The 27,676-nt window shown below is 42.0% G+C and overlaps 1 protein-coding gene across 1 annotated transcript in view; it reads right to left on the bottom strand.

The window, feature by feature from the left end:
- EOGT (EGF domain specific O-linked N-acetylglucosamine transferase) overlaps window positions 1–27,044 on the bottom strand; it is a 36,985-nt gene extending 9,941 nt beyond the window's left edge. The window contains exons 1-10 of the mRNA XM_068982311.1: window positions 27,013–27,044; window positions 25,377–25,432; window positions 23,490–23,713; window positions 21,994–22,094; window positions 21,290–21,398; window positions 17,641–17,735; window positions 17,194–17,298; window positions 14,368–14,474; window positions 10,712–10,815; window positions 2,545–2,613 (exon numbers count right to left, since the gene is read on the bottom strand). Of these exons, the coding sequence (XP_068838412.1) occupies window positions 2,545–2,613; window positions 10,712–10,815; window positions 14,368–14,474; window positions 17,194–17,298; window positions 17,641–17,735; window positions 21,290–21,398; window positions 21,994–22,094; window positions 23,490–23,699 (900 nt within the window). The 5' untranslated portion in view covers window positions 23,700–23,713; window positions 25,377–25,432; window positions 27,013–27,044. The remainder of the gene's footprint in view (window positions 1–2,544; window positions 2,614–10,711; window positions 10,816–14,367; window positions 14,475–17,193; window positions 17,299–17,640; window positions 17,736–21,289; window positions 21,399–21,993; window positions 22,095–23,489; window positions 23,714–25,376; window positions 25,433–27,012) is intronic.
- Between the last annotated feature and the right edge of the window lie 632 nt (window positions 27,045–27,676).

Genomic DNA, 27,676 nt, shown 5'->3' with positions numbered 1-27,676 from the left:
AAGCAACAGGCAGTGGCCCAAATCCAATCCCATCCCCCATCACACACTCACAGAGTTATAAAATAGAAGTTTCTCTCACTGGACAGTCCCTGGATGCCCACAGATACACTGTTTATAGCAAGTATTGAAGGAGTGAGGAGAGATTAGAATTCCACTTTTCAGGGGAGAATTAATCAGAGGACATGAGCCCCTGTCTTGTAATGAGACGGGCCTACCTTAAAGGAGTCACATGTCTCCAAGGATCCCGAAGGAAGTGTGTTCTTTTCCATGATTTCTAGTCAGACCAGAGACATGGCCATACCCCTTCCGGAATGACTGCTGTAACCTTGAGTCTGGGCAAGACTACATGAACCATCATTTAATGAGAGTATCTAGGTTTTGTTGGAGAAGGCAATGGCACCCTACTCCAGTACTCTTGCCTGGAAAATCCCATGGATGGAGGAGCTTGGTGGGCTACAGTCCATGGGGTCGCTAAGAGTCGGACACGACTGAGCAACTTCACTTTCACTTATCACTTTCATGCATTGGAGAAGGAAATGGCAAGCCACTCCAGTGTTCTTGCCTGGAGAATCCCAGGGACGCCAGAGCCTGGTGGGCTGCTGTCTCTGGGGTCGCACAGAGTCGGACACGACTGAAGTGACTTAGCAGCAGCAGCAGCAGCAGGTTTTATCTATTCACAAGTCAAGGAAAAGGAAAAAGTGCTTTCTTCTCTGCCTGGGAGTTACCTTTCCCAGTGACACCAAGCCTGGGAGCAAAGCAACCAGTTGGGCACACGATGGCTTGGGGTTGGAGCTGAATGACCAAATTCTGCCTTAGGGCAAGAGCATCCAGGCGACCTGAGGGGCTGGATGTGAGAACACGGACAGCTGCAGTGCAGCACCCACTGGTGGTACCTTTCCACTGGACTTCGCTCCAGCAGTTGACCGACAGACAGGGAAGGAAAGTGGTTAGCCTCCTCCCAGGTGAAGCTGGGTTACAGCTATGGAGTGTTCTCTGCCTATGAAGTAGACTCCTTTCCCTCCCCGACCCCACCCCGTTACTCTGCTCACCAGCTGGGTGAACTTGGGCATGTTTTTTTTAACCTCCAAGGTTCAGTGTTCTCGTTTAGAATGGAGAATAATAATAAAATACTGATATTATTGGTCTGCTGGGAGAGTTGAAGGACAGGCAGAGGGAACACGTGCTTGGCATATACCTGCATCCAAAACGTGTTACCTTACCAATAAGTACTACTCATCTGCCTATTAATGACGCATCTCAGTGCATTACTTTATACACTTTTATTTCCAGGTCTTTAAAACATACATACACACGCTGTTCACTTCTTCCATCCACAGAGCTTACAATCGATGCCTCATTACACCATATGTTCATGTCCTCCATAATCGATATGTGTCTCAAGAAGAGATGCTAATTACACAATTTGAATCAGCCTCTTAGGCATCCAAATTAACTTGTGCCAAACATTTTACCCATTAAAAGCTGCCCCCAAATTCCCTCCCATCTCAAGTCCACTGAAGTGCTTAGGCTAACAGTCCAGGAGTTCATGCCTGATTCTCACTACCTCTCCTGGCCTCACCGAGGCTGTAACTTTACACTCCCACAAGCAGTGTCATAGGCTCTGTCTCCAAGATATATCCTGAAACCATTTATCTTGTCATCCCTCCTGTCCTCCCCTTCATCTAAGCTCTTATCGGGACAACAGCTCTTAATCAATCTCCCTCCACCTATTCTTGCAGCCAGAGTGATTTACAAATAAATAAAGAAGTCGGTTTCATGCCTCTCTATTTGCTACTATGACAAATTACTACACACTTATCATCTTAAAACAACACAATTTATCCTCTTACAGTTCTGTAGCACAGAAATTTGACACACAGAGACAGAAGTCTCAGTGGGATGAAATCGAGGTGTACGCAGTGCTACACTCCTTGTGGAATCTCTAGGGGATAATCCTTGTCTTTTCCGGACATCTAGAAACCTTACTCTTGCAAGCACATTGCCCTGTCCTGCTGTTGCAGGGAGCCTTCCATTGCAATCTTGTTGAAATTAAGTATAAGTTTTGAATTGATGTTGTTGAAATGAGTCAGGAAGCATAAGAGGGGAACAATTTCTAAGATACTCATGAAAAGGATAAGGACTTTTCCAACTTCATCTGCTGCTGGAGGCCACAGTCTTGCCACACTCCATCTACCATCTGCCCAAAGATATTCTCCCATTGCTCAGCTGCTAGTTTGTTCAGAGACAAAATGTTTGGCAATCCACTGCAGCAAAGGCAGGACTCGGGCAGTTTTGTCTCTGTTTCCACTCTGAGTTAGTGCAGAGGAATGTCTATAGTAAGGCAGAGCTCATTTAGTAATGTCTGGTTTGATGATTTCCAGTAAAAATCTAATAAATGAACTGGGTGCAACCATCAAAATATTCTAAAAGCTAATAATTTCAAACCAAAGCATTTAGTAGGGTATGAAAAAAAAAACAAAGCACATTACTCATAGGAAGTTAAATTCAATATGTCGCTATTAAAAATGCATACCAAAAACTGACCTCATTTTGGTTCAGTATTTTCCGATACTCTGTGCTCCGTGCGAGAATGGTCACTCGAATTTTTCCACCCTGTGAAAAAGGCAAAACATTGCTGTGTATGCCTGGACAGACAAATAAATAAAATTTAAAATGGGATTTTCACCAAAAGATAAAACTCAATAAGAACACCTTTATGGGACTTTTTTTTTTCCTTTCAGCCTGATTTCTTCACAGTTCTCCCAGGGGTTAAAAATGTATTCACTTTAGCCACAGAAGGCAAAACGCATTCATTACACTACTTCTGTTTGTTTGAGTATATTTGGGGGCAGAGGATGTGTGGACTGGGTGGGAGCTTGGGAAAGGAAGGGGAGAGATAGGGAAAGGAAAAGGAAAAAAAAGTACATTCTTCCACTATCTCTTAGTTTATCAAAATTTCCTAGGTTGTTGACATCTGATTTCAAATTACTCCAGGTCAGAATTTCTGGTTAACCCAGAAAACACTGTCTGCTGATGATCTTTTTCTATAAAGATGATATTGACTTTTATCAGGGGGTGAAAAGTCCAGCCTACCTCAGAAACCATAATGCAGCCATTACCTTGGGACCCTCTTGTGTGATGTTCAGTCTGTGCAGTACATGCTGGGAAAATGCCCTGAATAACCCAGTATTTTGACACCCAGAGATCTACAATAAAAAACAATATTTCCTATTACAATGAGTAATTTCTGCGTTACTATTTAAGATGTTCTCAAGTTATACATAAGTACTATCTTAATGGCCATCATCAAAAAATCTACAAACAATAAATGCTGGAGAGGATATGGAGAAAACGAGGCCCCCCTACACTGTGGGTGAGAATGTGAACTGATACAGTCACTGTGGAAATCGGTATGACGATTCCTTGAAAAACTAGCAATAAATCTAGCATCAGTTCAGTTCAGTCGCTCAGTCCAATTCTTTGCCACCCCATGGACTGCAGCATGCCAGCCTTCCCTTTCCGTCACCAACTCCCAGAGCTTGCTCAGACTCATGTCCATCAAGTCGGTGATGCCATCCAACCGACTCATCCTCCATCATCCCCTTCTCCTACCGCCTTCAATCTTCCCCAGCATCGAGTCTTTTCAAATGAGTCAGTTCTTTGCATCAGGTAGCCAAAGTATTGGAGCTTCAGCATCAGTTCTTCCAAAGAATATTCACCCATTCCAGTCCATTTTAGTTCACTGATTTCTAAAATGTCAGTGTTCACTCTTGCCATCTCCTTTTTGACCACTTCTAATTTACCATTGATTCATGGACCTAACATTCCAGGTTCCTATGCAATATTGCTCTTTACAGCATCGGAATTTACTTCCATCACCAGTCTGGGTCTAGGTCATCTACCATATGACCTAGCAATCCCACTACTGGGCATATATCCTGAGAAAACCACAATTCTAAAAGACACATATACCCCAATGTTCACGGTGGCAATATCTATAATAGCCAAAGCACGGAAGCAATCTAAATGTCCATCAACAAATGAATGGATAAAGATGTGGTACATACATACAATGGAGTGAAAAGGAAACATATGAGTCAGCTGTAGTAAGGTGGATGAATCTAGAGCCTCTTACAAAGAATGAAGTCAGTCAGAAAAAACAGAATCAAATATTAACAGATATATGGAATCTAGAAAAATGGTACTGATTAATCTAGTAGAGAATGGACTTGTAGACACACCAGGGGAAGGTGAGAGTGGTATGAATTGGGAAAGCAGCAATGACATACATTCACTATCACGTGTAAAACAGACAGTGGGAAGTTGCTATATAACAAAGGGAGCCCAGTCTGGCACTCTGTGATGACCTAGAAGGGTGGGATAAGGGGAGGGGAGGGAGGCTCAAGAGGGAGGGGATGTGTGTATATATATATATATATATATATATATATAAAACTCTGTGTGTGTGTGTGCATATATATATATATATAATTATGACTGATTCACATTGTCGTGTGGCAAAAACCAATACAACATTGTAAAGCAAATTTCCACCAATTAAAAAATTTTTTTTGATTTTTTCTTTTAAATGTTATCTTAAAATCCACCAAGAATCAATTCTCTGAACATGACTGTCAACCACAGATGACATGCTTACCAGAGGGGTGTTATAGAACAGCCCGTATCTCATCCGAGGAAGTAAGGAAAAAATAGCTTCTTTAAAACATACCTAAGAATGGAGATGTTTTAAAAGGTAAGAGAATTACAATCTGCATCCTTCACACTAAAATAGCAATTTTTAATAGAAAAAAATTAATGCCTATTTTGCATTAAAATATTTTGATTAGCTAATTATTTCAATCAAATGGCATTCATATTTTCATAAAAGTTATGGGGAAAAGTTTTTAAAAGCTACATGGTTAAAATAATCATGATGATTCTAGTTATTACAGAGAAACTAAGGAGTTAGAAATCAATGATAATAGCTCATAGAAACCCAGATTAAATATTTATTTGATGAGTGAGTCATTGATAATGACAGTTATTTACAGGCATTTCAGTAAAGCTTCCAGTACCCTTTTGGAGTCATAAGTTTTCAAATGTATAACATCATAATCAGTAAATGCTTTCCACGTGTCGGAGAATAGGTCACCATATCCATAGGAGCTCTGAAAGTGGAAACAAAGTAAGTTAGGGAATGTGGCTAAACCTGGCTTTTCAAAAACATCAGAAAACACCTGAATTAGCTTGTTAGTGAACCAACAACCTGAAACACTGTTCATAAAATCCACAGAAGAAAAATGGATTTTCATCTTGGGCCTGAGCAAGTCCCTAATTTGATGTAATAGCATCAGAAAGAATCATCACAATTATAATCTCATTCTGCTAAAAATGTTTTGTTTTCTCACCCTAGCCCTTTTTATTCTCATGTCCTTGAAATTGGAATAATTGTGGGGTTTTTTTCCTGTGAATTCTCTATGCAAACTACACAACACATAGACACATCACCTTTCGTACACACCAGAACATGCACAGGAAGCAAAACTCATCAGAGCAGACAGAATGCACTTTTGGAAAGAAATCTGAGCGCTTATGGAATCTAGAAACATGGTACTGATGATCCTGTTTACAGAGAAGAAAAGGAGATGCAGACGTAGAGGAAGGACTGGTAGACACAGTGGGGGAAGAGAGGGTAGGACAAATTGAAAAAGGAGCAGACATACATGCACTATCATATGTAAAACAGTACCTAGTGGGAAGCCGCTATATAACACAGGGAGCCTAGCCTGGCACTCTGTGATGACCGAGAGGGGTGGGATGTCAGGGAGATGGAGGCTCAAGAGGGAGAGGACACACACACGGACGGACACACACGGACGGACACACACACACACACACACACACACACACACAGAGTTATGACTGATTCATGTTAACGTATGGCACCACAACATTGCAAAGCAATTATCCTCCAAGGGGGGGAAAAAAATCTGAGAGTAAGAAAATGCTTTGAAAGTTTTAACATTAAAAATATAATGTTAGTAACTCTAGGAAATGATCTCCCTATTGATTAATGAGTAATATTTGATAATTCCCTTGGACATTACTAAGAGTAATGACAAGAGTATCTTGCATACTTCCTAGATCCCAGGCACTGTTTTAAGAACTTGATGTTATTAACACATTAAACCACTGCACTAACTTCATGAGTGAGGGAATACCATTATCCCTGTTTTACAGATGAGGAAACTGAGACAAAGTTAAAGTAACCCGCCTCAACTGTAGAGCTGCTGGGATTACAGAGCTGGGATTAAATCCAGCCTCATTGGTTCCAGACTCCATACATGTAACCTCCATACATGTATATGGCAGAACTAGTTCTTTCTGGACACTTACCAAATGCATTTAATTTTTGAAAAGTAGACATTAATTACTACTCCATCAGCTGAAGGAAGTAGGTCAATTTATATCAAAATGGTAGAATTTAGATGGAAAAACTCAGCCAAAAGAAATAAGAAATACATACTGTAGGGTTACATTCAAGGTCTCCAGCTGGTTACACATGATGTTCATTATGTCCATGTCTTTTTATCTTTACAGCATTCTTTTTTTCAGATTTTGAAAATTTTATGCTGCACATATTAGAGTCATTTCAAAGGTACTGAGAACTGTTAGATGTGATGATAAAAAATAAAAATTCTTTCCTTCAATGGGTCTCTGGTGCTGTTCTAATAAAGGCCCTTCTCAACACCATCAAAAATTACATGTTCCTGTTTTGGTTCAATAATACATAAAGGGTAATTAAAGAAGTGATTCTAGGCAGTTTCCTGAGCTAAAATACTTGTGATGAAATAAGATGAAATAAGGAAAATTTAATAATAAAATACAGTGATCCTGACTGGTCCCTTTTCCGAGATAGCATGTGTTATTCAGTAATAACCACCTCGAGAAGCTTCTTTTTCCACATCCCTCAAATTCAAATGATTTGCCACAGAGGAAGGAGGGACTTTTCCAGTCTTATATTGAAGAATATTTGTACAGTCTTAAGATGACATAAAATTTCCTCCTGTGTATATCTCAAACATAAGACAACCTATGACTTAGAAATTCCCCTTATAGGAATCTGCCCTTCAGAAATTCTAGGATGACTGTGTAAAGATACATGTATATGAAAAAGATGTTCAGGACAGAATTTCTGTAAAGAGAAAAGAACTGGAAACAAATTAAATGTGACCACAGTAGGGGCAGAGGGAAATGCATGAACTAAGGCATTCCTGGTGGCTCAGGCAGTTAAGAATCCACCCGCAATGCAGGAGATCCAGGTTCAATCCCTGGGTTGGGAAGATCTCCCCTGGAGGAGGGCATGGCAACCCACTTCAGTATTCTTGCCTGGAGAATCCCATGGACAGAGGTGCCTGGTGGGCTACAGTCCATGGGGTCGAAAAGAGTCAGACACGACTGAGCAATTTCACATTATGTATATATACACATCCTTATGTAAGTCCTTGTATAAGTGTTGTATAAAGATGTGTTTACATTTATTAAAATAAAGTCTTGCAATGTATTCTCATATATGCTAACCACAATTAACCTTCAAAGGAAATGGAATTTGAGGAGATACAGGAGACTTTAAAAAAAAATAAAAACTTTATATACTTCTGGGTTGACCGAACTCATCATAACTTGGTCTTAGTTGTGTAATTAAAAATAGTAATAATAAAGCTATAGTACACTTTTCAGCACAAGGAAAGGCGGAAAGCCTGCAGAAAGCTCCCTGGTGCTCCTTTGTGAGAGCAATCCTGCCATGCCCAGAAATGCGTCTGCAGGAGTGTCCCCGGGTGCGTGGCTCCAGGTCAGCAGTTACACTGCTGAGCTCTGTGCAGGTGAGAAGGGTGGCCCCAGATGCTTCCTTGTGGGGAGAGTCTGTAAACTGACCTGAAGTGCAGCACCGCCAGCTCCTAACTCCTCCTCGGGGCACACAGCTCGTCCAGGGCCACAAAGACTGGTTCCAGGGCAACACCATCCACCACAGGGGGTTCAACTCATGTCAGCCAAGGGTGGCAGAGCTGCTTCCCTCAAGGCCTTCCCAGCAAAAGAGAACCAGGTGGCAGCCACAGGACACCTCACCCACCCACATCCTCCCTACAGGCTTCCAGGGGGTCTCAATTCTGACACAACCTGGTACTTGCCTGTCCTGAGACCCTGACTGAGCCACGAGCAAAGGCCTCTCTGACCAAGAGCACAGGTTCTAAATGGATGCACAGACAGGAGCAGAGGAGGGAGGTCACATCAGGCTGGCCAACTTGCTCGACTAAAAGTACAGGGCAGTCGAGGTCAGGCTGCACTAACACCATGTGTCCCATTAACTGAGTAACTGGGGAGCCCCATGGTGGCCACGCACCTTATTCACTCCACCCCAGCAGGCTTAGAGAAGGGGAGAGGCTGTAGACGCTGGCTCAGTTTAGTTTACTCCACTAGAGGAAGACACGGAAAAGCATCCAATGAGATACAAGGAAGCTTCTGGAAAACTTTCCGTCAACTTAACAAGATCTTCAGGGAAGTACAGGGAGACGAGGAAGCACTGTAGTTGCAAGGCACAGGTCTGGGGACAACTGCTTAGATGGGAACCCTGACTCCACCCTTCACCGACTGTGTTGTCTTATAAATACTAACACCTCAGCTTCCTCATCTATAAAATAAACAAATAAAAACCCTGGCCCACCGACACTTGTGAGCATTATGAGAACATCAGATGCAAATGAAAAATAAAAAAACCACAACAACCCTGAGTTAATCATTCAGAGCTACAGTGAGCCTGTGCATGGGACCTAGAAACCACAATCATATACAAAAAGAGGAAAGAAAGGGACGGTAGATCCCTTTGCTCAGAAAAACATTTCTAAGAAATAGAACCATAGTGGCAGCAAAACTGAAACACAAAAGGGAAGTGAAAACACATGCAAAGAAGGAAAGCAAAAAGTGAGCATTAAGTTGCTGAAAATGTTAGAAACAGTTCTCATCAGGCTTGAAATCAAACTATAGGGCTAGGGAGCCATGATGATGAAACCTCTTGTCACAGCTCTGCTACCAGCCCCTCATCAGCAAAGAAAGTGTTAGCAAAACAGTTCCCCTTCTGCAAGACAACCTGACCTCAGTTCACGGTGCAGCTCTGCCCTCTGGAACTGGACAGCACGTCTCCACCGTGCGCTAGGGGCCATGGCTTGTGATTCTAAAAGACACCTGACGGGTACACTGAGTGTGGACGGAAGAGAGCTCAAGGACTCCTGTAACTGGCTTGCCTCTCGGGATCCTGGTGGTGTGGCCAATGCAGTTGTTTCAGAAGATCCTGGCCCTGGGGGACCTGTACCTGTCCCAGGAGGAATCACATCTCTCTGCGAGGAGTCCTGAGAAGCAGTGCCTAACGCTGCCCTGCCAGCAAGCTGTATTTCCCCTGAACCATCCTTCTCAATAGACTTGGGGTAAGAGGGGGCCCTGTGAGCATCCTGAGCATTGGAATGTCTGAGTGAACCTGAGGTGACTTCTCGGTGGGTGTTCCCACCTCCCAGGTTGGGCAGCCTCTAGCATGCACACTATATACCATGTGTTCTCCAGCCCACTGTCATGGTTACCATTCAGAGCACATGTGCTGTGGATCAGGCGCTGAGACTGTTTGCACATGATATGCTTTATCCTCAAAACGACACTGAGGTAGATACTGTAATTCTCCCATTCTAGAGGTGAGAGTAACAGGGCAACTTTGGGATGACCTTGGCCAGTGGAAGGGCCAGCTATAGGAAAAAAACAAGTGAAAGGCAGGCAAAGAAAGAGAAGAGGGAAAAAGATGCACTAAAAACAAATAAGCCCATAGCAGCTGTGATTCAACATGTGTAGCTACATGTAGGCCTAACACTCAGATACATGCGGCGCAACCTGGCACGAAGCAGGAAGCAACCAGGAAGGCACAGTGAGGCAAAATGGATGGCGATCGCCAGAGGCCAGACTGTGAGCAGAGGCAGGCTCTCCCCACCCAGGGACCACAGTGGAAATGGATGCCGATCACCGAAGCCAGACTGTGAGCAGAGACAGGCTCTCCCAACCCAGGGACCACAGTGGAAACGGATGGCGATCACCAGAGGCCAGACTGTGAACAGAGGCAGGCTCTCCCCACCCAGGGACCACAGTGTAACAAATGACGATCTTTTATGCTTGTCTCAGTGGCACCCTGAGCTCTACCTCCTCAAAGCATGGAAAGCAAGCTTCTACAACCTCATTCTAAATTTCAAAAACATGTGCATCTTCCCATATGTATCGAGGTTGTAGTTCAGTCACTCAGTCATGTCTGACTTTTTCGCGACCCCATGGACTGTAGCCCGCCAGGATCCTCTGTCCATGGGATTCTCCAGGCAAGAATACTGGAGTGGGCTATCATTCCCTCCTCCAGGGGATCTTCCTGACCCAGGGATCAAACCCACATCTCCTGCATTATCGAGCGGATTCTTTATCACTGAGCCACCAAGGAAGCCCAGCCATGTGTATACCTACACATAAATTCATCCACACAGATGCATTCACACCATCTGCACATGCATGAATATGTATGTGTACATGTGTAAAAGTGCGTGCATCTTAGCAAATTCTATTACATAAGATGAGAGTCAAACCAGTACTGAGCAAGGTAAAGACAGCACTAAAGCAGAAAGCCAGTTCGTACCGTGTCCCACATCACAACATACACGTCTGTGCTAAAGGAATTGTTAACGTGCTGGGTAATGTAAAGATTGATGAAATCACAGAAGTGGTGATACATGTTAACACCTAGGATTGAAAGAAAAAAAGAAATTAATGTCCATTAACCCCAAAAGAAATGATTACACAATTTTTATTCTACCCCATCCATTTACAGTATGGTAGACTTTTAGCTGAAATGAATCAGTGGAAAATTAACAATTTTCTAAACATAAAATGATCATACACAAGTTGTCCTCAGTTGACAGATTGATTATGCTCAAACATTTATTTTCAAATCGATCATGTGAAAACTAGGAATGCCTTTTCCTTACACACTAAGAAATAACTGATCACTAAGTTCCCAGAAAAAGTAACAGAAGCTTCTTTAACTCAACATGAGAACTATAGAGCCATTAAGACTAATCACTATTTTTATGACCTTTTATTTTTAAAAATCAATCGATACCTGCTCATGATGGTACTGGCAACGATGGCAACCATTAACATTTTGGTATTTTTTCATTCCTGTCTCTTTTTCTCCTTTTAATCACTACTTATAATATTGCTTCTTGGGAAAACAGTAACCAGTTATCATTTAAAGAGCTGAAATCTCATGTCCTAATTAAAAGTGTAGGAACTCTGGACTCAGAAAGAGGTTGAAATTATGAGCAACATTCTCAGGTAAGTCTGTAAATTCCAAAGCTTCAGCTTCTGTACTGGAAATAGGAAGTCAATATACTTAGATGCCAGCTTTTAGGTAACATACCTAAAGGAGACACCCCAGTGCCTGGCACAAGGGAAAACTTCAACCAGCTGGAGTGTTCTGGGTCAAAGAGGAAAGGGGAGGGTGGCGCTGCTCTTTGTAAGTTCCTAATTCTGGCATTCACGAGAAATAAATGTATAAATCTAAATGGGGTGAAATTCCAAGAACTGACACCTTAAAGGAAAGGTCAGTTAAAAGATAAACAGTGACTTTCGAAAGCAGAAATCATAAAGTATTCTGACTTCATTCCTAGCAAATAATAACACTGTGTGCCAGAAACTAAGAGGAAAAAGGACTCCATTTATAAAAGTCAGGTCATTACAGTGTATGCCTTCAACATAAACAGTGCTGGATGTCAATTATATCTCAACAAAGGAAAAGGCAAAGAAAAAAAAAAATTACTCCCTTTTTAGACCCGTATCTTAGGTGAATGTTTGGAAGGACTTTTTTATTTTCACCCAGAAAAATCCTGCCAAAGAGCACATTTTCAAATAAACAAGGAAAATGATGTCTTATGACAAGCCATCTCCTTTTCCCAGATTAGCACACAGCCCACATTAGCTTCTCATGAATCGTTCAGCAACTTCATAGCACTTACTGAGGGAGACCAAATGTATAAAACAGCAATTGGTACCAGGAGGATTTATAAAAGAGGGAAAAAACGTAGGCTCTGTCCTCAAGAAACAGGCCCCACTTGAGTATTATTCTGTGGAATGCTCATTTTCTCAAGGTAACGGTTAATATGGGGGCGTCCCTGGTGGCTCAGTGGTAGAAGAATCTACCTGCCAATGCAGGAGTCATGGGTTGGATCCCTGATCTGGGAAGATCCCACACGCCGCGGAGCGACTAAGCCTGGGCTCTAGAGACCATAAGACACAACTCCTAAAGCATTTCACCTCTCCTCCTCATCCCCTCTCCCCACCGCACTACCCTAGAGTCTGTGCTCCGCAACAAGAGAAATCACCGCCAGTGAGAAGCCCGGGCACAGCCACTAAACAGTAGTCCCCACTTGCCACAACTAGAGAAAGCCCGTGCAGCAACAGAGCCAGCACAGTCAAAAATAAATAAATAAAATAATAGAAGTTATTTTCTTTTAAAAGAGTGAAAACTGTTTGATGTATGTTTATGAGATTTGTTCAACTGTTTAAAAACAAAAGTTAATATGAGAAGGAACATGGGCTGATAGTGTTAAGTTGGAAGAAAAAGGCAGAGTTATAAACACAGGAAAGAGAGGATGCAGATCTACCCTCGCCTATTATTCCAACTTTATATTCTTTATTGCATAAGTAGCTACATAAATTCAACTATTTGCACATGTTCAACCCTTCCTCAGACAGATCAGTATTTTCTTTGCTCCATTTTAATCTGCATATTTTAAAAATGTGTTGGGACCTTGAACACAGCATTTTTACCTGCTTGCATTTCTAAAACCTAAACCTGTCTGATTTCTGAACCTCAGATTTTGTCATGTAAGAATTACGACTTCAGGAAGTGGAGCACATTAAAAATATGATCAATAAATTAGAGGAATTCTGAAATATTCATGACAGGGGGCTCTCTATATTTCATCGTAAGCCCAGCCTCTCATGAATTTGGATGTGGTGTGGCACAGAAATCTCCATTTCTTGTAACGAGAAAGATAATAGGTACAATTTGTGTTTCTTCTCTCCAGGGCAGCAAGTTCACAAAGCAAAAGCTGTGCTTGCATGTGGAGAATTGGAAGCTTTAACTGTAAACAGGACAATAATTTTAACTTTTTTTTTTTCCCAAGAATATATGCCAGGGCTAACTTCCAAAAGAATTTCAAGTTAGCTTCAGTCATGGAGACAGTATCACAAAGTCTGCCTGAAGAGGCCACAGGCCTTCCTTTCCCACCTACACTGCATACAGGGCTCTTAATTTTTAAAAAGTTCTATTGAAGCACCAGCTAAATCAAGGAATTAGAGAAACCACATGGGGTAAATATAGTTGCAAAAGGGGTACCCAGGCATTCTCCACTCATCTTTCGGTTTTCACTGAGTTATTTGACAATGATATGAAAGTTTCTTTAGCACGCCAGAACATAAAACAGTGGGAAGTTCAAATTAGTTCACTTTTTCAAGAGAAGAAACCAAAAAGTAAATCTACTGTTCAATGTCACCTTGCTAATGTTGTTCAGTCACTAAGTCATGTGTGATACTTTAAGACCCCATAGACTGCAGCACGCCAGGCTTCCTCATTCTTCATTATCTCCTGGAGTTGCTCAAACTCATGTCCATTGAATTGGTGATGCTATCCAACCACCTCATCCTCTGTTGTCTCCTTCTTCTCTTGCCCTCAATCTTTCCCAGCCTCAGGGTCTTTTCCAATGAGTCAGTTCTTCGCCATCAGGTGGCCAAAGTATTGGAGCTTCAACTTCAGCATCAGTCCGTCCAGTGAATATTCAGGGTTGATTTCCCTTAGGATTGACTGATTTGATTTCCTTGCTGTCCAAGGGACTCTCAAGAGTCTTCTCCAGCTACTGCAATTCGAAAGCATCAATTCCTCGGCACTCACCCTTCTTTATGGCCCAACTCTCACATCCGTACATGATTACTGAAAAACCATAGCTTTCACCATATGGACCTTTGTCAGCAAAATGATGTCTCTGCTTTTTAAAACACTGTATAGGTTTGTCATAGCTCATCTTCCAAGGAGCAAGTGTTTTTTTAATTTTGTGGCTGCAGTCACCATCTGCAGTGATTTTGGAGCCCAAGAAAATAAAATCTGTAACCGTTTCCACTGTTTCCCATGGTTTTGCCATGAAGTGCTTCCCAAAGTTACAGGAACACATATATCAGTAAAAAGGAACAAAGCCACATTAACCAATAAATAAAACAGACAAATTAACTTCTCACCTGCATCTAGTTTCATGAAGTAGGTTGGTTTTTCAATAACAGTGTCACACTGAGCATCTTCTACAGGTCTGAAGTTGAGCTCAGTGTAGCTCTGTAGCTCCGCAAACCTGGAATTAAGAATCAGGAGATGCTTTAAAGGGCTCCTCCTGTATCTCTTGTTGCAATACTGTAATTCAGGATCTGTTCATTCGGTGAGTTTTATTTCCAGAAAATACTCATAAACACATGTGAAACTTCTCAAACTTACTAATACTTATGCAGCTTGAAATCAATTTTAATGTTCAGACAAGAAACACAAATGATTTTAAATTTCAGCCTAATGTGCAAGAGCAACTGGGAACATTTCTGACAAAGAAGAAATTTCCACAGAGAGCTGGAAAAACAAAAAAATCTACCAGTAATGTGGAAAGATTCAGAAAGGTTTCTTGCAGTCTGGCAAGGCTCAGAAGGAACACTGACCCAGAGAAACTTTTTGGATTCTGAGAAAGAGGGCATACCAAGACTTATCAAGTACCTTGGGAAAAACTGCAGACAACTACATTTCCCAGAAGAAAGAAAACTCTGTTTCTCGGAAAACCACTTCTGAAGCCACTTGGTACAATTTTATTCCATACAAAAGAAGACAATCACAAGTTAACCTACAGATCATTTGTAAACTTTTTATCTTTGAGACTATATGTGACTTAAGACAAGTATCAAAGAGATCCTTTTAAAACACACATAATGCTAAAATATTTATTCCAGTGGTTTCAAAAATATGTCCATAAATTCTTCAATACTTCTTCCTTCCAGAGGTGGAGATGAATTCCCTGCCCTGGAGGGTGAGCTGGACTTAGTGATTCACTTGTAATGAACAGAATATGGCAGAAGTGATGGTAGTCACTTTCGGTGTGACCATTAGGGTATAAATATAAAGACTGAGGCCTCCGTTTTGGGCCATGCTTACACATGTTCTCTCTCAGACAATATGATCTTGGGGAAGTTGGCTGCCAGGCTGTTGGCAGCCTCAGGGAGAAGTCCATATGATAAAGAAATGACACCTCTAGCCAACAACCAGAGAAGAAAATCTAAAGATAACAGTTACATGAGTGAGTTTAGGAAACAGATTCTACAGGCCCAGCTGTGCCTGAACCCATAAGGAAATATTATTGTACAACCCAGGGAATATAGCCAATATTTTATAATAACTAAGTATTGAGTATAACCTTTAAAAACTGTGAATCCCTATATCATATACTGGAAACTTATATAATATTGTATATCAACTATATCTCACCAAAAAGAAAGAAAATGAACATTATGAGTGTCCTGTATGACTATAAAGGGAAGCACGACAGTTTCTAGGATGATGGGAACAGTTTCTTTAGTGACTGTGATAGTGGTTACATTTACCTAAACATATGATATAAATTTTACTGAGCTCTACATCCAAAAAAATAAAGAATGCATGAAGTACTGATAATATTCAAATGTGTTTCTTTAATAACATTGTACCACATATACACAATGCAGTATTACTCAGCTATTAAAAAGAATGCATTTGAATCAGTTCTAATGAGGTGGGTGAAACTGGAGCCTATTGTACAGAGTGAAGTAAGTCAGAAAGAAAAATACCAATACAGTATATTAATGCATATATATGGAATTTAGAAAGATGGTAACAATGACCCTTTATGTGAGAGAGCAAAAGAGATGCAGAGATAAAGAACAGAGTTTTGGACTCTGTGGGAGAAGACAAGGGTGGGATGATTTGAGAGAATGGCATTGAAACATGTATATTATCATATGTGAAACAGATCGCCAGTCCAGGTTCGACGCATGAGACAGGGTGCTCAGGGCTGGTGCACTGGGACGACCCCGAGGGATGGGAGGGGGAGGGAGTTGGGAGGGGGATTCAGGATGGGGAACGCATGTACACCCATGGCTGATTCATGTCAATGTATGGCAAAACCACTACAATATTGTAAAGTTATTAGCCTCCAATTAAAATAAATTTTTAAATTTAGAAAAATTAAAAAATAACATTGTACCAATGTCAATTTCCTGCTTTGGATTACTGTACTATGCTTATTTTAGATGTTATCATTAGGGGAAGCTGGGGTAAGGGTACAATGGAAATTCTTTGTACTATTTTTAAACTTCTTATGCTACTTTTGAATTATTCTTAAATGTCTATGACTCTAAAGTTATCTTAAAATATAAAGCTTTTAAAATCCCCCAACTCTCTAATTTCCAGAGATAGTAAATGTCTTGAGAGACCTAGTTTAATATTCAAAAAATTTTAAATCAAAACGTGTTCTTCAATCTATCTAAAGTTCAAAAAGCTTATGAAAGGTGCTTAAAATCAGGGTAGTGTTTATCTTTGGAAAGGAAGATGGGGTTTGCATTTGGGAGACAGCCTGGGTAGATGATGGTCTAACTGTAAACCAGGTAAGAGTTACTCAAGTGGGCTTACTTTTTCAAAATCCAAACTGTACATTTCTCTATATGCTTGGTATCTGCTTTAATAAGTATGTATTTTTTTAAAATGTATTCTCCAAAACACATGTAGCAATTATGAGGAGCTAAAAAAATTCATTTTTGAACTTTTTTGTTAGCAAACAGTAAACAGTATCACTTCCTAATATTTTATGAACACATACTTAAGTCAAATACAACTGATGATTCACTGTGGAGCCATCACTCCCCAGAAGCTCAGGCCAAATTATCCACAAATGGAGTCACATTTTCCATTTAGAGTCCCTACCAAAATTCGTAAGCATCAAAAATAAAGACAAATACTTCAGAAACATATTCTCTGCCCCTACCCCCCCAAAAAAATCTTACCAAGACTGCAGAGGGCTTTTGCGCTGACCTTGAGACATCAATGAACGAATGTCAAGTTTACAGTGTCCTCCAATTTCTCCACTCTGGACAAAATCTTCCTTGAATCTAGTGGATAACAAAAAATTGAATTTGGAATTTTTTTTCATGACTCAGGCACACAGGTTATAACTAAAGTGGTCTACCAATTTCCAAAATCAGTTTCTCATTAGAAGTTAACTCTTATAATAGAACATTTCAAATTTCTACAAAGTAGCAAAATCATATCTAACGTAGCCATCACATAGCTTCATAATGATCAACTCATTATGACAGGTGTGGGTCATTCATCTCCCTCTCCCATTCTCAAACCTCCTAACCATATTATTAGGAAGCAAATCCAAGGCATAATCCTGGACCTGCAAATATTTCAAGATTTTCCTTAGATTTTAACATCCACTACTGAAGTACCTGTCGTGGTTTCTCTTGATGTTTCTTAAATCAAGGTAGATATTGGTGGCTCTGCAGTACTGAAGGTAACGGGAACACACCAGACTTGAGTCATTCTGAAATAAGGTGGAGAAACAAGAAAAAGATAACTGTGAGCATTAACACTGCAAGGACACACCCAGACTTGCTAGACATCCACACACTGTGATGAATACTTCCCAATGACACTTCTGTTTAAGAATTTTCCTCCCTGGGAGGCATTGCCCAAGCATACTTTTGCCAACTTGCACACTTTTAGGTTACTACAAAGAACTCCAAAATGTTCTATTTCTTTAATTTTCAAACTTTTAAGAGCCCAGAGTTGTATGGTTTATGGTTCAGTTTATCTTCATGAGAAAAAAAAAAGGGCACTCAGAACCCTCACTACCCTCACAGCTGTGTGAAAAAGCATTTTCAAAGACGAGCCAAAGGAAACAAAGAAGAAGGCACATGCCACAGACCTTAAAATGCAAGGCAGGAAGGGTAGTTTGTCAAATATGAGTTACTTTCAGCAAGCCTTTTCCCAGTAGTTTAGCAGTAAAGAATCTGCCTGCAATGTAGGAGATGCACGAGTCGTGAGTTCAAACTTTGGGTCGGGAAGATCCTTTGGAGGACGGCATGGCAACCCACTCCAGTATTCTTCCCAGGAAAATCCCATGGACAGAGGAGCCTGGCAGGCTACAGTGCATGGCGTCGCAAAGAGTCAGACACAAATGAAGTGACTGAGTATGCATGCAGGCAAAGGAGTTTAAGAGTCAGCCATGGAGCCTGTTTCTACTTCTGCCAACTGTGTTGAAAGAGGCCTGAGATGTCAGAGGCTTGGGTGGAGCTCAGGAACATTCAGTTCAGCTCAGTCGCTCAGTCGTGTCCGACTTTTTGCGACCCCATGAACCACAGCACGCCAGGCCTCCCTGTCCATCACCAACTCCCGGAGTTCACCCAAACTCATGTGTATCAAGTTAGTGATGCCATCCAGCCATCTCATCCTCTGTTGTCCCCTTCTCCTCCTGCCCCCAATCCCTCCCAGCATCACGGTCTTTTCCTATGAGTCAACTCTTCCCATGAGGTGGCCAGAGTATTGGAGTTTCAGCCTCAGCATCAGTCCTTCCAATGAACACCCAGGACTGATCTCCTCTGGGATGAAATGATTGGATCTCCTTGCAGTCCAAGGGACTCACAAGTCTTCCCCAGCACCACAGTTCAAAAGCGTCAATTCTTTGGCACTCAGCTCTCTTCACAGTCCAACTTTCACATCTATACATGACCACTAGAAAAACCATAGCTTTGACTAGACGGACCTTTGTTGGCAAAGTAATATCTCTGCTTTTGAATATGCTATCTAGATTGGTCATAACTTTCCTTCCAAGGAGTGCATCTTTTAATTTCATGGCTGCAATCACCATCTGCAGTGATTTTGGAGCCCAAACAATTAAAGTCTGCCACTGTTTCCACTGTTTCCCCATCTATTTCCCATGAAGTGATGGGACCAGATGCCATGATCTTCGTTTCCTGAATGTTGAGCTTTAAGCCAACTTTTTCACTCTCCTCTTTCAGTCTCATCAAGAGGCTTTTTAGTTCCTCTTCACTTTCTGCCATAAGGGTGGTGTCATCTTCATATCTGAGGTTCTTGATATTTCTCCTGGCAATCTTGTTTCCAGCTTGTGCTTCTTCCAGCCCAGCGTTTCTCATGATGTACTCTGCATAGAAGTTAAATAAGCAGAGTGACAATATACAGCCTTGACGTACTCCTTTTCCTATTTGGACCCAGTCTCTTGTTCCATGTCCAGTTCTATCTGTTGCTTCCTGACCTGCATACAGATTTCTCAAGAGGCAGGGCAGGTGGTCTGGTATTCTCATCTCTTTCAGAATTTTCCACAGTTTAGTGTGATCCACACAGTCAAAGGCTTTGGCATAGTCAATAAAGCAGAAATAGATGTTTTTCTGGAACTCTCTTGCTTTTTCCATGATCCAGCAGATGTTGGCAATTTGATCTTTGGTTCCTCTGCCTTTCCTAAAACCAGCTTGAACATCTGCAAGTTCACAGTTCACATATTGCTAAAGCCTGGCTTGGAGAATTTTGAGCATTACTTGACTAGTGTGTGAGATGAGTGCAATTGTGTGGTAGTTTGAGCTTTCTTTGGCATTGCCTTTCTTTGGGATTGGAATGAAAACTGACCTTTTCCAGTCCTGTGGCCACTGCTGAGTTTTCCAAATTTGCTGGCATATTGAGTGTAGCGTTTTCACAACATCATCTTTCAGGATTTGAAATAGCTCAACTGGAATTCCATCACCTCCACTAGCTTTGTTCGTAGTGATGCTTTCTAAGGCCCACTTGACTTCACATTCCAGGATGTCTGGCTCTAGGTGAATGGTGGACCCTAATCCTAAGTGCTTATGATTCTCTGGGGCTTTAAAAAACTATCACTGAGCCCTTTGCTGTGAGCCTGGCCCTGTATGGAGCATTTTTCAGTGTGGAATCTCATTTCAGCTTTACCACAAGTTATAAAACAGGCGTGGCTTTAAAGCAGAAGAAGCTGAACACAGAAAGGTTGGGTGCCCTTTCCACAGATCAAGATTTGAACCCCATAGTCCATTCTTCTCTATTACCCCAAACTGCCTCCTGATAATGTGTTTATCACTGAGTGCAATGGGGTATGAGTGAAAGCACAAGAAAAAGATCTGCATTTTAATTCTAGAAAGATTGAAGGCAAAGGAAAAGGGAGCGGCAGAAAATGGTTAAATAGCATTACTGACTCAATGGACATGAACTGATGACATGAACTCTAGGAGACAGTGAAAGATAGGGAAGTCTGATGTGACCTGGTGCAGTCCTTGGGGTCACAAAGAGTTGGATGCAACTTAACAGCTGAACGACAACAACAACAGAATTGTAAAAGACCACACTTAGTAGCTGTGTGGTCTTCGACAGGTTGCTTAACATTTCTGAGGATTCAGTTTTCCTCTCTAGTCCAACAGCACAGATAAAACCTGCCCTGCCTATCTGTTATACTGTTCGTGAGAATCAAACCAGATAACATACTGAAAAGCTTTTTGCAAAATGTAAAGTGCCAAAAAATACAGAGCAGCATGGTGGGAATGTATCACCTGTCCCAAACTACCAGCAAGGAAATTTATAAAGTTGTAATTCATCAACTTACCTTCTTTAGTGTATGTTGGGGGGAATAATTAATTCTAAAACTCGAAATATTTGACCGACCTCAAAATATGACCATCTGATAATATGTGTGTGAAAACAAGGACATGGCTTCCAACTTGGTTTTGGAAGTTAAATAAAACTTTAAGCCAATAAATATGTGAGAGTGAGGGTTTCCTCTCATAGAGCCCTCTATCTTGTATTTATATTACAATCTAACTATTACGAGTGCAAGCAATTAAGAGGTGCAAAGTATTATGTATAAAACAAGCTAAAAGGATATATTGTACAACACAAAGAATATAAGCAATATTTGGAGTATAACCTTTAAAAGCATGCATCTGAAATCACTATATTGTATAACTGTAACTTACACAATATTATACATCAACTATACCTCAATAAATAAATGAATAAATAGATACCACAGGTATTTTTAAATAAACATCTTCACTTATGAAGGGGTTGAACATCCACCTTTTCCTTCGGCTGGCAGAGCACATGGAGCTCCTCCAGACGCTCTCCGGCGTATCCGAAGTCAGCTTGCTTCCAGAATATTTCCTGGGCTGATTCAAGAGTGTCCGTCCTGTTTGCAAACAAAACAATTCTGTGATTTTCAACTTTTTACTTTTTCTGGACCTTAAATTTTCTAAAGGTTACATTGCTAGAAGTCAGTCATTATTTTCTTAAGTAAACTATCATAATTTTAAAAATCTACCCTCACTACATGAGGTTACCAAAATAAGTTATTTATAGACTTACTCCCTGATAATAAATATACACAATGGAAATCAGGATCATTTGGAACTGAAGACAATAAACTGTTAATTACTGTATTTTCTTTGCCCCATTAACCCTGACTGTATTGGAAATACTGATTATACTTAACTCTCTTCTCCAAAACCAAAGTCAGCCATCCATCTCTTTTCTTAGCATATGGTGAGGAAAAGTATTTTCTGTGAACCATACTGTTTTATCCCTCTGGCAGAGGAAATATATTCCTGTCCCAGTGGGAGACAGTCAAAACAAGTGAAATTACTCATGAATGTGTAAGCAAATTAATATCTAAAAGAATTATTATCTAATAGCAAAAGAGTCTAGCTGGGAATTGATGTTTCAGCATACACTGCAGAGAAAGGAGACAAGTATAGGGCAGGAGGGAAGTCCATCCAGAAACTTACCATCCCATATCCACATAGCTGCAAATAGGGTAACCAAATCTGAACTCTGGTCTGCAGGATTTCTCATAACCCCAGCAGTATTTCAAGTTTTCTAAGTATTTCTGGAACATAAGAGGTGTGTGTTGAGACTGGTCTACCTTCTGACATTCAGAGAGGACTCATAGATTTTTTTTTTCCATGAAAAAAACAAATCTTTCTAGAACTTTCACTTTCACATTTTATAATACATACTCATGAAAGAGAAATAAGTAAATTCTAAGAAAAACCGTCTTGAGATTCTTAACAGCAATTATCTTTAGTCACCAATCCCTTCCCTACCAGGTCTGTTTTCCAAACAAAAGTCTGGGTTTTAGCTAGACTACCACAGATCATTTGAATTGGGATTTTTTTTTAATTAACATTTTTTATTTAATTATAGTTGAAATTTACAATGTGTTAATTACTGTTCTGTGGCAAACTGATTCAGTTATATATATATATACACATACACATTCTTTTCTTAAATCTTCTTTTGTATTATGGTTTATCATAGGATACCAAATACAGTTCCCTGTGTTAAACAGTAGGACCTCATTATGTATCCGTTCTGTATAGAGAAATTTACATCTGCTAACCCCAAGCTCCCACTTCATCCCTCCCCCGACCCCCTTGACTGAACTGAAACTTCTTGAAGTAGCTTAAAGAAGTCAAGTGAGTAAACTGATTCTAAAATCAGTTTTTTATGACCCAAGAGAGTCATAAAAAATGGAATTTCTATGGCCAAAAGGATCACAACTAAACTGAATGGATCAGCAGCTTTATTGATTGATCAGGACCAGCAGAGATCTGGGAATACTTATAGCTTCCTAGCCCTTGGGGGACACACAACTGCTGCAGGCCAGGAGGTTGTTCTGTGGGGCCCGTAGGGGCAGTGCCAGCTGGCTTCCCAGCCCAGCCTATCCACGTGCTTCCTGTGCCAGCACCATGGGAAAGGAAATGGCTCACAATGCCCCGCTTTGATCTCTGAGGCCTCGTGAGATGTCTGAATGGGCTCCAATTTGAAACCTTTCCAACAACTCTGAAACAGAAGGAAGGCCACACTAACAGTCTTAATTATGGAGAGACAGAGGTGTAGGTGTTATTATCAAAACGAAGTGCTGAGAGATCCTCTTAAGTGCAATTTAAGAAAAGAGAGGTGTGAAATTCTTCAGTTACTTTTAACTACATATTCTTTTCTGCATCAAATCTAATTTATTTCATTTACAGACTAAACAAACCATACAGACTGCCTATTTCTTTTACTAGTGATTTAGATTTGTAATCTTACCCTTGTGAGCAGGACATACTTCTAAGCAAAGTCGAGTCCTAAGAAACATGAGATGAAATACAAACATCGACTGACCCACAGTTACAACCAGGAGTCTACCTGCAGATTCAAGTTATGATGGAGAAACTAGTAAACCAGCCTCAATTGCAACCTTTTAAAAATATGCAAGAAGAGGAGAAATAAGATTTACCTTATAAGGACAATGTGAGTCTTTCCTGCAGACTGTGGCAATATGCCTATTATTGTGCAAAAAGAAGGGAATATGTTCTTCCGGCAGGCGGAGGCTGGCATAGTTGAACAGAGGGGTGGCTGGAATGCCATTGGCCTGGGGAGGAGCCTTGTCTTGGCCACTCAGGGGGACCTCAGGAAGCAATGCTCCAAAGACAAGCAGCATGAACATAGCAACCTCCAAACCTAAAGGTCAAATTGATAACATCTTCATTAAGACAGAGCCTTCAAAGTCAAAGGGGTTAAATTAACTTCACTACTTTACTGAATAATGTTCTTTTACTCAACAAATACTGATTGTTGTAGGCCAGGCACTGTGTCAGGAGCTAGGTATATGGTGGTGAATAAAACAGGAAAGACCGCTGCTTTCATGGAACTTAGAAGCTAGTGCAGTAGATATAAAGTAAACAACCAAATAAACAACTTCAGATAATGACAAGGGCTGTGAATCAAATAAACCAAGGGCCAGCACATTTTTTCTGGAAAGAGCCAGGCCGTAAATATTTTTGGCTTTATAGGTCAGATAGTGTCTGCGCCCGTCAGGAAAGCAGCCATAGTTCTGCTAGGAATGGGGGGCTGTGTTCTAATAAAATTTTATTTACAAAGATGGGAGGAGGACCTTGACAGGACCCTGTTTGCTGATGCCTGAGTAAGTCAGGTAATATGATAGACAACACAGTTCACTAGTTAAGCATGCAGACTTTGAAGCTAGGCCACCTAGGTTTGAATGTGGCTGCAGCTAAGAAGAATGACCTTCAGCAAGTTATTTAACCTTGCTGTGCCTCGGCTTTTCCATCTGTTAAATGGAAATCAGAATAACCCTTTCTCATAGGACTCCGCAGAGGTAAATATTGGCAACATGTCTAGATATACCTGGCATGTTAAATGCTATGTTAAGTGTTTCTTAAATAAAAGTTTAAAGCTACACGGGATGGGGCAGGGTTGCTAAGTAACATTTAAGCTGAGATCTACATGATGCGGATCCAGGAAAACATGCCAGGAAGAAAGAAGAAAGGAAGTACAATGGGTCCGAGCAAGTGTGTACCTGCTGGATTAAAACTAACAGTCACTGAAGTATGTGAGAATATGCAGCGTGCCAGGTACTCTGCTAAGTACAAGGAGGCAGCAGCAAACTCCTAAGCCCTTGTGAAACTTTTCTTTCGCTTGGTGTAAGAACAATGATATTAAGAACTAAGACTAAGAAAACTCTAGGAGTGAAATCCAGACAGTCTGCCTCAGAGCTGTACCCTTAAATTCTCTCCATCTAGCTTTAGCATTGAGAAAAGAGATAATGGTCATGAACCTTCCTGCATTTCTAACTCATCCCAGAAGGATTAAATCTCTTAAATCAGATTTTTTTCTTTGTATTTCACAGATAATAAACATGTCATTTGGGGTTCATTTTAGTGATATATTTGCTCTAGTTTTTCAAAGGGTCTCCCCATCAGATGATAAAGCTCTAGTACATATTAGTTGCTTCCCAGCAGGGTCTGCTGTCACTGCAGCATACTGGAAAAATCCAAAGTTCAAAATCAGCTTTCAATGAATATGGCTGATGGAGACGGGGCCTTTAGAAACAGACTGCTATGTTCAATCACGTCTCAAGTTCCAAGATCAAGCAATCATAACTGAAATGTTGGAATGCTAAGAAGAAATCCTTTTCCCCTCTGCAGTAAATATAATTGTTCTTTTAGGTATCCCTAAAGAGTACCTTGTTATTTGTAATAAAAGTCACCTGAATTAATATTTTAATTGAGGCTTTTACCCAACTGTGAGTTCATAACAATTTCACAAAATTTAAAATACACATTAATAGTAACAGTGACTCTAATTATAATGAAACATTTACCTCTTTAATCCTCAGAACCACCCAGAAGTTGCTGTGATGTTTCAGGTATCTAAAATCTGTCAGAAATGAAACACATTGCCTTAAAAAGATGTCAAAGAAGACTTTTGCATCCCAGTGATATTCTGAATTAAAAGAAATATTAAGAGAGAAGATAATGAGATAATCTGTAAGCAGAGGGTCTGGCATTTAGTGAGATAAGCCATAACCAGAAGGCCTGGCTTATAAAACCTTTCTCTGCCTTAACAAATACAAGCTACTAAAAGTGAGGTAGCAGGTACAATCCTCAACACAGTAACGTAACAGAAGAGATTCTAAGAGTGAGCAGGAAGGAGATGACCCACTTCATACAGGCACCAACTGGTACAGGCCAACAGGACACTCAGCATTTCCAAGAGCAGACAATCCGACTGGTTCCCACCACAGTAATCCGACTCACCGAATGAAACTGCTCCCTGCTTTCATATTCAACAGGCAGAATGGCCATTCTCTCCCAGAAACAGGTCATTGTTACGACCAAGTTGACCTTTGGTTAGCCAAGTCCATTGTCCTCTACTGAGCTCTAGCCATAACTAAACGCATGGATCCGTAAACGATTTTTCCGCCAAGCGAAAAATCTAAAGGTTCAGATCAGAAACCTGGCTTTTGCAAAGGGCACGTACCCACTTGCATAAACTAGCAGGAGTGGCTGCTGTGCATGAAAGCACAACCCCAGGGCCTGACAGAGAGCCTTTCCGGGGTTGAGTCCTCTTGCAGGGAGAGCCCCTGAGGAACAGGCGGGCGCACTTCAGGAGATGGACGCTTTAGCAGCTGAGCTACTTTTTCCTTCTGCGCAAAGCTGCTGGTTCCCCACCCCCCCCACCTCTCCACGGGGATATCATGACTGGATTTCCACTGGCCTAAGAAAGGGGAAGGGAAAGGGAGAAAGCTTGAAAGCGAATGAGAGGTGAAACTCCGACAGTGACAAGGAACACAGTGGGTGAGATGGGGCAACACTCTGAGAGAGCTTGTAAAGTTTACAGAAGCCAGTGGACAGGGGAAAAGTTAAACGCATGTGAGACCCACAAGGACTCCTAAAACGGCTCGCCCCCACTAGCACTAGTTTTACAAGGCAGGAGGTTAGCAAGGGCCTGAGATGGCCAGGTGAGGTCCATCAGCGGTGCGCGGCAACGTCTGAGGAGCCAAAGCGGCGGGGTCGGTGGCGAGCGCCCTCCCGCAGCCATGATGCCGCGCTGGGGTTCGGGGCGCAGAGATTCCCGGGGACCACCCGCCCCCCAGCACCGCACACTGCACCCTCCCACCACAGACCTCAACACGCCTGGGAGGGGCCTGGAAGGAGGCTACGTCCCGGCCTGGGAAACCCGGCATGCTTCCCCGTGCCCAGCGGGCCCGGGGCCCCGCGCGCCGCGGCAGGCGCCGTAAAGGGGGCCGAGCGCTCGGTAACGGGAGGATCAGGTCGGCTTCCCCACGTCCTCCTTCTCGGCCCTCGGGCGATGGAAGGCGCGGGCGGACCCGTGGAGAAGCGCCAGCCCGCCGGGAAGCCGCGCCGGGAGCAGGCAGAAGCGCCCACCGCGCGCCCGGGCGAGGCAGAGGGCAGGGGGGCGGGTGAAGATTCCGCGGACCGCGGGGCGAGTCCCACCTGGAGCCTGGGAAGCCGGGGCTGCGGAGGAGGCGGCGGCGGCTCGGGCTGAGGGAGTCGTCATAACCGGCGACTGCAGCTCACCGGAAACCTCCGGCGCCGGAGCCGGGCCAGGGGGCGCCCGGGAGCTGACGGGACACCTAGGCCGGGCTGTGCCGGGAGCCGGTCTCCGCCCCGCATGGGGTCCTCGGGGTCGGAGCCGGGACCACGCGCGCACGACCTCACGCGGAGTCAAGGGGCATGGTCCGCAGCTCCCTGCGTTTCCCGCCAGGACGAGGACCTCTGTGCTGCGACCCCGGCCATAGCGCCAGGGGAGGAGGACTTTAAGAAACTGGACTCCTCCTTGAGAGGTAGCGAGAAGGCGCTTAAGGGACACTGCGACCGGTTGCATACAAAACCGGACTCTTTCCCTTCTTCCTTCCCGTTGCACTGAGGTGGAGGGTTACTGTATCTTATTTAGGGTACAAGTTGTCGCCCTCACATTCATTCTCTGAGCCTGCTCTTAGTTGGCTGCACCTTCTGGTGATGAGAATTCTTCGAAGCCTTATTATATAGTAGTCCTCTTATCTGTCTTAGTGACTATCAGAAAACTCACCAGCTCAAATGTCACTTTGTGGAGTTTGACTTTTATCCTTTTATTGTAGTTATTTAAATTGCACTGGTT

Source organism: Capricornis sumatraensis, chromosome 10 (genome assembly GCF_032405125.1).
Source record: "Capricornis sumatraensis isolate serow.1 chromosome 10, serow.2, whole genome shotgun sequence".
In the NCBI taxonomy this organism is placed as follows: domain Eukaryota; kingdom Metazoa; phylum Chordata; class Mammalia; order Artiodactyla; family Bovidae; genus Capricornis; species Capricornis sumatraensis.
Note: the sequence above shows the minus strand (reverse complement) of the source record. Positions and strands in the feature narration are given on the sequence as shown.